Source organism: Ceratotherium simum, chromosome X (assembly GCF_057802395.1).
Source record: "Ceratotherium simum simum isolate JZ-2026a chromosome X, ASM5780239v1, whole genome shotgun sequence".
NCBI lineage: Eukaryota > Metazoa > Chordata > Mammalia > Perissodactyla > Rhinocerotidae > Ceratotherium > Ceratotherium simum.
The window spans coordinates 2,827,912-2,838,907 of NC_141940.1; the positions used below are offsets into that span (position 1 = coordinate 2,827,912).

General features: G+C 51.1%; 1 protein-coding gene across 1 annotated transcript in view; it reads right to left on the reverse strand.

Moving 5' to 3' along the window:
• PNMA5 (PNMA family member 5) overlaps positions 1-3,661 on the reverse strand; it is a 30,272-nt gene extending 26,611 nt beyond the window's left edge. The window contains 4 exon segments of the mRNA XM_014797662.2: positions 407-616; positions 1,128-2,450; positions 2,647-2,707; positions 3,381-3,661. Coding sequence (XP_014653148.2) covers positions 407-616; positions 1,128-2,323 — 1,406 coding nt within the window. The 5' untranslated portion in view covers positions 2,324-2,450; positions 2,647-2,707; positions 3,381-3,661.
• Between the last annotated feature and the right edge of the window lie 7,335 nt (positions 3,662-10,996).

Below are 10,996 nucleotides of genomic sequence, written 5' to 3' on the forward strand. Positions count from 1 at the left end.
TACAAATACCAGAACAGAACAACACCCCCCCACCAAGTCCTCCATTCTCCTCTTCCTCATCTTCATCTTCCTTCATTTCACCCTCCTCCTCGTCCACCTCTTCCTCCTCCTCCTCTGCCTTTCCCTTCTCCTCTACCTTTCCCTCCTCCTCCTCATCTACCTCCTCCTCCTCCTGCTTTGGACCAAAAGTTTATCTGCACACCCACTCACACCAAAGCCAGCTTTGGGGTACACGCCCACCAGGTACCCAGCACCCTGCCTGCCAGGCTGAGCCGAAGCTCTCTCCTGGGAATCTTCTCACAGTCTTTGCTCTCCTTGCCCCCATAGCCCTTCCAGGCTGTAGGAGGAGGAGACTGCCTGCAGGCTGGCACCAGGCTCCCAGGGCCTTTGGGTCTCCTGTCCTCACTTGTGCAGGGGCTCGAGGGTGCTGCCTTCCTGGGGGTCCCCTAGAGCAGTGTAGATGATCCTGAAGACCGGCTGGACCCTGCGGCCTCCCCTCTGGGGCATTACGTCCCTGCTGCGCAGCTCTTCCTCACTGGCGCTGGCCCCTTCTGTCAGGGGCGGCCCCGGGGAAGGCTCCTCTGGGGCCCATGTGGCTTGGGAGCAGGTTGGCATTCTTAGCTCAGAGCCCACAGGGTGGGCGTTTGGGGGTGGCCAGATATCAAGGTCGATGCCAGAACCCCCAACTACACCTTCGTCAGCCTCTGCCACATTGGGGTCTCCACCAGTGGCTGGAGTGCCCCCATGTGCTAGATGCAGTGGATTTTTGCTTACATTGCCGGCACCTGCCTGAGCCGAGTTCGGCTTGGTGGATGGAGTTTCCTCCAGCTGGTGAAGGGCAAGGGAGCTCGGCCTGGGCCTGGCTGCCCTGTCCCTCTGCCCTACTCAAGTTCCCTGCTGTTTCTGTGTGCTGCCTCTTCCCCTTCTTAAAATCTTTCTGCTGCTTGCCAGGGGAGGGGGCGCCTGCATCTCTTGAGCCTATGTTTTCTAGGGCTCGGTGTGGCTCATGGCCCCAGCCCCTGTCTCGTTTCCCGACTCTTCTGCTGCAAGCTGAGGACTCTGCTTTGCTAGAGGCTGGTTCTGGGCCCTAGGACACGCTGCCTGGCTGTGGCCTTCCTGTCCACTACCGTAGCAGCAGCGGCAGTCGCCTGCGCTTCAATGATGGGACCGCCCCTTCCGGAAAGGTCTGGGTGCTGCTCTCACTAAACGGCCCTGCCTGCACAATGGCCTGAGGCATGGGGACAGTGGCTTCTACTACTACTTGTCTGCCAGAGGCCCTGTGGCCCCTTCCTACTTGCCTCTCCTTCTCGTTCGTCACTGCCATGGTAGTCTCCCACTCCTCTTCATCTCGGATGAGCTTCACTAACTCCAGAAAAGTGGGAGGACATCCTCGCTGATCCAGGAGCTCGAGCTTGCCCCGGAGGGTGGTGGCCATGGAGGCCCGAGCTAGGATGTGTTTCAGGCGGATCATGTCTGTGCTGTGCATCGACATGGAGCTGTGCTGCACAGCTCTCTGCAGCAGGGGCTCCAACCGTAGCAAGAACACAGAAATTTTCTCGCCAGACTTCTGAAAGGTCTGGAGGAACTTAAACTGTGAGGTTCTCCACTCCTCTTTATTCCCAAAGATCTCCTTCAGGGCGTCCAGGCACTGCTCCACAGTCATAGAGTCATTGTTGGCCTGGAGCACTCGCATGATTGACAGGGCAGAGCCATGTAAGCTCTCCAGCAAACGCCGCCTCTTCTCCACCTCAGACACTTGCCATATCTGCATCATCTCAGTGACCTGTTCCAGCCAGTCTTCAAAGTTCTCTTCACCTGGGCCTGGGAAAGTGCTTCCCGAAAACACTTTCAGTTTTCGGTACCACATGCTTTCTTTCAGAGGCTGCAAGACTGGTGGTTTGACTTGGGCCAAGCCCTCTGGCTCCATGTTCTCAGTGGGAGTGCTATACCCCAGGGTTCTGGCCACATCTACCATTCTCCAGCCCTCATCTTTCAGGAAGTAGTTCAGTCTACTGATAAATTCGTCATCTGGGTTACGGGGTTTTACCACCACTTCCCAGGCACCTCCCTTTCCTAGTATCTGACTAGGTATCATAGCATAATTAACGGTGTCAGCGAATTCGATCAAGACTGCCTTAGCATTGTCTTCTCTTCTGAACATTCTGCCCAGCACCCTGTAAGTGCACAGGGGCTGTAAGCCTGCCTTCACGGTCTCTTTAATTTCAGCCTCAGTACACTCCACAGGGATCCCCACGATCAGCAGGGCCTTCCTGGGGTCCAGGTCCATCCCCTTGCACCAATCCTCTAACAGTGTCACGGCCATTGCTCCCACTTTCTATGGACTAATCTAATACTAGGGGCAGTAATCAGCTCACAGAGTTTGACCAGGACTCAAATAATTCTGAGCTGATGCCAAGTACGAAGGCAGAAGCGTCCCAGGTTTCCACAGGCTGTAATACAAATAGGGTGAGTGCATCATTAATGCCCGCTCCCCACCCCCACCACGAGCCCCTCCTCTGCCCCCATGTCTGCTCACAGGGATTCAGTCCCTGCTTTTTAGGGCTCCCCCTGTCATTTAGTGGAGGGTAGAGTGTGGAGGAGTCTCCCCAGGCCAAACTCCCCCCACCTCATCCCCTCCCTGCTGACCTCCTGTTGCTGTGGGTTCCTCCTCAAAGTCTGAGGACTCTGCTGCGTGTGCTGCAGGTGCCTGTGGTGAAAAGGCCAGCATCAGGAGGCGGGGCCTGACACCTGGGGACACTGACAAAGCCCTCCAAGCAGGGGAGACAGGAGAATGTCACACTCCCCAGATCAGGGCCATGCAGGCCCAGGACACCTGGCACCCTCTTTGCTGGGGCAAAGGCTGGAGGAAGGAGATCCGAAGTTCCCCTCTTTCCTAGAAAATGCTTGACAGATGAGAAAGATGGCTGGAGCTCTGTGCAATGCAATGAAACTAGTGGGTATGTAATGTATGTGAGGAGCTGCAGTGTTGCCATGGGTACCGAGAATAGCATGAACCATGGGTTTCTTTGCCAGAGAGGTGTCATGTGGTAAGGTTAAGGCCCTTGAGGAGCAACAGGTGATGTCACTGGCCTCCAACCAATGAAATATCCTAGAAATAAGATGGGGAGGAGGGGATGTTTAGGGAGGGCAGTAAGAATCAAGGGCTGGAAAACAAGAGCTTATGGTTTCAAATTGTGTAGAAGCTGGAACCAGGTGCAGAAAAGGGACCCAGAAAGGGTCTCCAGTGCCACACTGCAGGAGACAGAAAACTCTCACCCTAGGTGTGACCCTACCCTGTAGAGCCTGTAAACCTTGGCAGGCAGCCCCTTTCCTCCTTCTCTTTGCCAGGGTTACAGAGGCCCCTCCCAACATAGACCCACCTCGCAACTGCTCACCACGCTGAGGACACTCTGTTGGCAGCGCAGACGCTGGGATTCCACTGACACTCAACGCTTGGCTTGCCCTCTAGCTCTGTCCACAGCCAGGCAGTTCCTGGCCCCAGGGTGGTGAGTACTACTCCACTGGATCTGTTCAAGGCAAGGCACAGGTGTTCTGCTATGGTTCTGCCCAACGGGCCCCTGCTTAGGCTGTGCCAATTCTGAGTCTGCACAGGTATCCACAAATACCCTGGTGCAGGGATGGAAGAAACTGCTCAACTGGGGTCCATTGCTACAGCAGAAAGGATCCTACAGTAAGATTGTGTGTGTCTGTCTGTCCCCTACCTGCGCTCAATTCCACCCCTGCCCTCAAGCCCTGCCTCCCACTGCCAAATCCCACCCCTTCCCAAGCCTTGCGCCCACCCAAGCCCCTGTCCCACCCCTCCGAGGCCCTGCCCCCACCAACTATCACTCCTTCCCAAGCCCCGCCCCAACTCAAGCCATACCCCCGCTTAAGCCCAGCCCTTGACGCCAAGCCCCACCTCCACTGGAGCTCAACCCTGCCCCCATCCAAGTCTTACCGCTGCCACCCAAGCCCACCCCTCAAAACCCCGCCCCACCAAAGCCCCACCCTCTGAAGCCCTGCCCCCACCAAATCTCACTCCTTCCCAAGCCTCGCCCCACTCGAGCCCCACCCCACCTACACCCAGCCCCAGACGCCAAGCCCCACCCCACTGAAGCTCAATCCCTGCCCCCACCCCAGCCCCGCTCCACCCATGTCCCACCCTCCTAAGCCCTGCCCCCACACAAGCCCCACCCCGCCTAAGCCCAGCCCTTGACGCCAAGCCCCACCTCCACTGAAGCTCAACCCTGCCCCCATCCAAGTCCTACCGCTGCCACCCAAGCCCCACCCTCACAAGCCCTGCCCCACCAAAGCCCCACCCCTCTGAAGCCCTGCCCCCACCAAATTTCACTCCTTCCCAAGCCCCGCCCCCACTCAGGCCCCACCCCACCTAAACCCAGCCCCAGATGCCAAGCCCCACCCCCACTGAAGCTCAATCCCTGCACCCACCCTAGCCCCACTCCACCCAAGCCCCACCCTCCAAAACCCCGCCCCACCAAAGCCCCACCCCTATGAAGCCCTGCCCCACCAAATCTCACTCCTTCGCAAGCCCCGCCCCACTCGAGCCCCACCCCACCTAAGCCCAGCACCAGACGCCAAGCCCCACCCCCACTGAAGGCTCAATCCCTGCCCCCACCCCAGCCCGCTCCACCCATGTCCCACCCTCTGAAGCCCTGCCGCCACCAAATCTCACTCCTTCCCAAGCCCCGCCCCACTCAGGCCCCACCCCACCTAAGCCCAGCGCCAGACGCCAAGCCCCACCCCCACTGAAGCTCAATGCCTGCCCCCACCCCAGCCCCGCTCCACCCATGTCCCACCCTCTGAAGCCCTGCCGCCACCAAATCTCACTCCTTTCCAAGCCCTGCCCCACCCAAGCCCCATCCCCGCCTAAGCCCAGCCCCTGACGCCAAGCCGCACCCCCACTGAAGCTCAATCCCGCCCCCACCCAAATGCTACCACTGCCACCCATGTCCCACCCTCCCAAACCCTGCTCCCATCAAATCCCACCCTTCCTAAGTACCATCCCCACTCATACCCCACCCCCACTCAAGCCCTGCCCCCACCGACGCCCCACCCCATCTAAGCCCAACCCCTGATGCCAAACCTCACCCCCACCAGAGCGCAATCCCTGCCCCCACTCAAGTCCTACCCCAAGCCCTACCCCCCCCCCTGCCCCACCGCTGTGTCCAAGCCTACCACCCTCATTGCCCTGTGCTCCCCACTTCCACCCTAAGCCTGCCTTCCTAATGCCCGCACCCTTTCACACACCCCCCACCTCAAACACCCCCCATTCCAGAGCAGGAATACATCTGGTCAGTAGAAGTTGGCAGAGGCCGGAAGAGGAAGGGCTGAGGCCACCTTCCCTACAGGGGAAGGCCCAGAGCCACTTGTCGTGACTGCAATGGCTCTGGGCAGGGTTAGGTGTGGAATAGTTTCCCTTCAGTTCCCAAGCTGGTCGCAATGCCTCAAAATGTTAGGGAGCCGGCGGGGTGCCAGGCCTGATCTAGTGGGATCCCACTTCCAGGAGAAACCTATAGCCACTGGCCCCTGGGACACTAAGGAAGATGGCAAAGGTTCTTGGGGGGATCCTCTTCAGTTTGGGTTGCTCTCTGTGTCCCGGGCCCCATGCAGTACCTGCTGGCGATGCCTCCAGGCCAGAGCGCCCGAGCACCACAGCCACCACGAGTCTGTTGCCGCTGCTGCCGCGGTGCAGACTGGGCCGGGAGCTAGTGGTGGGAAGAGGTTGTTGGGTGACAAACCCCCCGCGGAGCTGCACACGGCCCGCTCGCAGCTGAGCCCTGGCAGCGTGGCACCCACCTCCCCCCTCAAAGGGGGCCCCACTCCTTGCACCTGTCCCTGCTGCACCTAGAGGGACAGAGAGTTCAACTCGACTTGAGGGCAGCTTATATGGCAGAGCTGGACCAAGTCCGGCCTCCGATTAGCTCAAAGGAGACCGCCAGGCCTGCCACGTGCCACACCAGGCCCAGCTGCCATTGCGGCTCCTGTTGTGCGTGTCTCTTCCCCATTGGACAGGACCTGTGTCATGACAGTCATCAGTTGCTCTCCCTATTTGAATATTTCTAGCAGTCAGCGCAGGGCCGGGTGCAAAAGTAAAGCCCCAGTGGGGGCTTACTAAAGGAAAGCCCTGATCCCTGTTAATTTTTTATTTGGCTGTGTTCTAGCAGAGGACGGCAAAAATATAGCTGCTTCCTGCATTTCACAAGGGAGTGGAAATTTTTAGCGTTTAGCAAGACACCGAGAACTATCAAAGGATTACATTCTCCCATTATTCTCTTGACTTCACGACCAAGTATTACCCACCTAGTACCCAAACTGCTTCCCGCCCTTTTCCGAAGGAGGTTTCTTCCACAGAGGGAGGACAGGAATGATTGCCCTGGGGCCCGAACCACCCTAAAGCGCTGTTCTAGAAAAAGACATGGATGAGGCACAGGTAGCACCCTGGAAGGTGTGCACAAATCCCCAGGAGATCTTGATAAAAATGCAGGTTCTGAGTCAGGAGGACTGGGGTGTGAATGAGATTCAGCGTTTCTCGAAACCCGCGTGACTCCGAAAGCTCTGTGACTCCGATGCTGCAGAGCCCTGACTATGGTTTGAGTACCAGGGCTCTGAAACCTGTAATTACTTTTCAGGACCAGAAGTTGTGGGCCTTTGAAGACAGAATAGATTTCTTTTGCTTTATCTGGGATACAAACAACAAGCTTTTCTATAATGTTTTAATAAAAATATTAAAAACATGGTCCCACCCGATGGCGTAGTGGTTAAGTTTGCGTGCTCTGCTTTGGTGGCCAGAGGTTCGTGGGTTCAGATCCTGGCGAGGACCTGCGTACCACTTGTCAAGCTGTGCTGTGGCAGCGTCCCATATGGAAAATAGAGACGGATGGGCACAGATGTTAGCTCAGGGCTAATCTTCCTCAGCAAAAAGAGGAGGATTGGGAATAGATGTTAGCTCAGGGCCAATCTTCCTCACAAAAAAATAAAAATAAAAAACTTAAAAGCAAACAAAATTTTAAATTAAAGGCAGATGATTCCTGTCTGAGAAGGTGAACACAGACCTCGCTACGCCTTACTTAATAAGAATATACTATGGAGAGTCTGTTAAACGGGTCTCCTTCCTGTGCCAAGAAAAAGCGATTACCTGGTGCTGTTTGAGTCGCAGACCCCAGGTAGGACATTTTACCTGAGGGCTCTCACAACACCCCTCCACTGTGGCTCCGTGAAGCCACTACTCAGCCTCCTGGTATTACAGGGATCATAAGGTATCACAAAGGGCCATGGAAAGTGGTTTTCTGGCTCTGCGATCCTGGAAAACAGTGAGGGTTAAGAAAGAACCCTGGGGGCCAGCCCCATGGCGTAGCAGTTAAGTGCGCGCGCTCTGCTGCTGGCGGCCCAGGTTCAGATCCCAAGAGTGGACCGATGCACCGCTTGTCAGGCCATGCTGTGGCAGCGTCCCACATAAACTGGAGGAAGATCAGCACGGATGTTAGCCCAGGGCCAGTCTTCCTCAGCAAAAAGAGGAGGATTGGCATGGATGTTAGCTCAGTGCTGAGCTTCCTCACACACACACAAAAAAGAAAGAACCCTGAGGAGCCGGCCAGGTGGCATAGTGGTTGAGTTCACATGCTCTGCCTTGGCAGCCCGGGTTCACAGGTTCGGATCCCGGGCGGCCGTATGCACTGCTCATCAAGCCACGCTGTGGCAGGCGTCCCATGTATAAAGTAGAGGCAGATGGGCATAGATGTTAGCCCAGGGCCGATCTTCCTCAGCAAAACGAGGAGGATTGGCAACAGATATTAGCTCAGGGCTAATCTTCCTCACCAAAAACAAACAAAAAAGACCCCTGAAAACATATCACACTATACTAGTTTTAGGTGTACAACATAATGATTCAATATTTGTATATACTGCAAAATGATCATCATGGTAAGTCTAGTTAACATCCATCATCACACATAGTTACAAATTTCTTTTCTTGTGATGAGAACTTTTAAGATCTATTCTCTTAGCAACTTTCAAATATGCAATACAGAATTATTAACTACAGTCTCCATGCTGTACATTACATCCTCAGGACTTATGTATTTTATATGTATGTTTTTGTGTGTATGTATGTGTATGTAATATTTCCTACCTCTGATGGCATTACCAAATTAGATTATAAAATCCCTTCAAGGAGCACAATTATTATTGGTTTAGAAATAATTAAGTGCTTTTATAAATAGAATACTCAAAATTCTCAGGAATTAATGAAAGTGAACTTATTCTGACAACTTTATTTCAACAGTAATTATGTTTCATATATAATTATGTTTCAGCCCGAAAGATACTTTCCAAGATCTTTTGATAACTTAAAACCTTAGAGTCACACTAAATTAAATATACAAGGTATGCAGGATGTGTTTATGTTAAGGAAAAAGAGTAATTTTGTCCTAAAGTAAAATGACTGGTTGTTCAGAGTGAGAAAGATGAAAGCATAGGACAAAACCTGAATGGATAGTTGGAAAATTGTAAAAGGTTCACAGAAAAGGAATTTTACTTCCTGTGGTCAAAGCTGGCCAAAGTTAAATGGGTTTATTTATGAGATTTTTTTAAATGAGCTGTAATATCAAATAGGACACTGATGCAAAACTAGAATTTGTTTTTCTCTGTCAAAATGGAAAAATTTTCTTAGGTTATTGGTCTGCTCTTAATAAGAGGTAGTGAAAAGTTTTTCTTTATTTTTTGAGTAATGTGCCTAGAAAGCAAAGATTTTGTGTCTTCTTAGAATAATTTTCTTTGCTTTATGTTGACTTTATCATGTCCTTAATTACTTGAGAAGCTTTTCTCACTTTTGACAGAACTAAGGTTCTTTACAATTGCATTACCTCCTGTATTAACTTTTAAAATATTTTGTCACTTTGGTGACAAAGCATTCAAACCTCCTGACAACTTTGATATTTTGCCTTCGTAAACTCAAATCCTAAGTGATATAATCTTGATCTAAAATCTTTTTTGAGTTTTCCCGGAGGGAACCTTGGAAAATCACAAAGGATCTTTCACCTTGTAAAAACAGAGGTGCTAGAAATAATTAGGTTTATTTGATATATCGAGTTGCATGGGAGGCTTTGTCAAATCAGAAGAGATGCCTAACCTTCCCTAGGTTAAATTTGTGTGGGTAAAATGTTATTAATATAAATATTTCAGAAACTCTATGGGCCGGCCCAGTGGCGCAGTGGTTAAGTGTGCGTGCTCCGCTTCCACGGCCCGGGGTTCACAGGTTCCAATCCCGGGCATGCACGGACGCACTGCTTGTCAAGCCATGCTGCAGCTGCGTCCCATATAAAATGGAGGAAGATGGGCACAGATGTTTGCTCAGGGCCAATCTTCCTCAGCAAAAAAGAGGAGGATTGGCATTGGATGTTAGCTCAGGGCTGATCTTCCTCACCAAAAAAAAAAAAAAAAATTCTATGAAGATCCTAGAGATGTGCCAGTGCCCTCGCTGTCCATGGTATGTCCTGGTGCCACTTTGCCTGATTTTAAACAATATAGTATTTTCAGTCATAATTCTAGTTATCTTTTAAAATGTTGCATGCCACAGAAATGACTAAATTTCCTACTCAATTGCATTATTTTTGTAATGAACTCACATCAAATCTTTCACCATGGGCATTTTAAGTCTTTTGCCATGCACAAGTAGTTTTTTGTTTTACACTGAGGCTTTCCTGAAAGCACTTGCAATCAGCTACAGGCCAGAATGATTATCTTAAAGAAAAAGGGACTGACTCAGACCCCCAGGGAAAGGACTACACTGGGTGCTCTGGGGCACAGACTTTTGATGGCATTGCTTCAATAACTTTGAGATCCTACTACTGGACTGAGCCAGAATTACCAGAACTCTGGTGAAGAAGCTGATGGGTTCATGAGACTGTTAACCCAAGAGTGAGCAGAACAAGAATCAATTACATAGGACTGAATGAACTCATGAAGGATGATTATGGGTTTTGTTTACAATATTGCTGATGCTTTACTGTTCTATTTTCTGGATATAAGGAGCTCCTTTCTCATTTCTCTTAAACTATCCATAACTCATAATTTAGTAGACTATATTTTTAATTTTTTTGAAGATCTAATTGGCTTTATTAAATGATTCATGAATCAGGCAGCATTTCATCTAGCAACTTGAAGGGCATTCCTGACTATACGTTTTTTTTTTAAGTGAAGAAATCCCTTTTTTTTTTTTTTGCTGGGAAAGATTCGCCCTCAACTAACATCTGTTGTCAATCTTCCTCTCTTTCTTTTTTCCTTCCCCAAAGCCCCAGCACATAGGTTTATATTCTAGCTGTAAGTCCTTCTAGTTCTTCTTTGTGAGCCACCACCACAGCATGGCAACTGACAGATGAGTAGTGTGGTTCTGCAACCGGGAACTGCACCCGAGCTGCCAAAGTGGAGCACCCCAAACTTTAACCGTTAGGCCATCAGGGATGTCTCCAGACTATACTTTTATAAACAGAAATTAAACATTTACCTTTTTCTCCCTGCCCAATCCCTCCAGAATTCAGAAATTCTTTTTGAGCCTTCTTATTTTCATGGCAATACTATTATTTGCCTAAGTTCAATAAGAACCTGCCCTCCTTGTTAACAGGGTATAATTGGAAACACTGGTTATACAACCAAGGCTTCAGCTAGAATGTCATATTTGAGAATGATGCTCATAGAATCAGATATGACCTGACAATTTTAAGTAACTAAGCTTCAGTTTATGAAGCCAATTCTTACAAAACCCTCTTGGGATAAGCCTGATACCTGGCTTACAGAGTTCCCAGCCTTACAAGTGAGTAAGGAAGGTCACTTCCTGGCAGGTCCAGGAAACTTAGGATATTTTGGGGGCCTCAAGAAGAGAGGAATTCACCAAAATATATAGGAACTGTGGGTGAAGTCTGGTGGTGAGTTTTTGGCTTGGCTTCCTAACCTTGAGAGGCTTTTAAAAGTCCAATCTGAA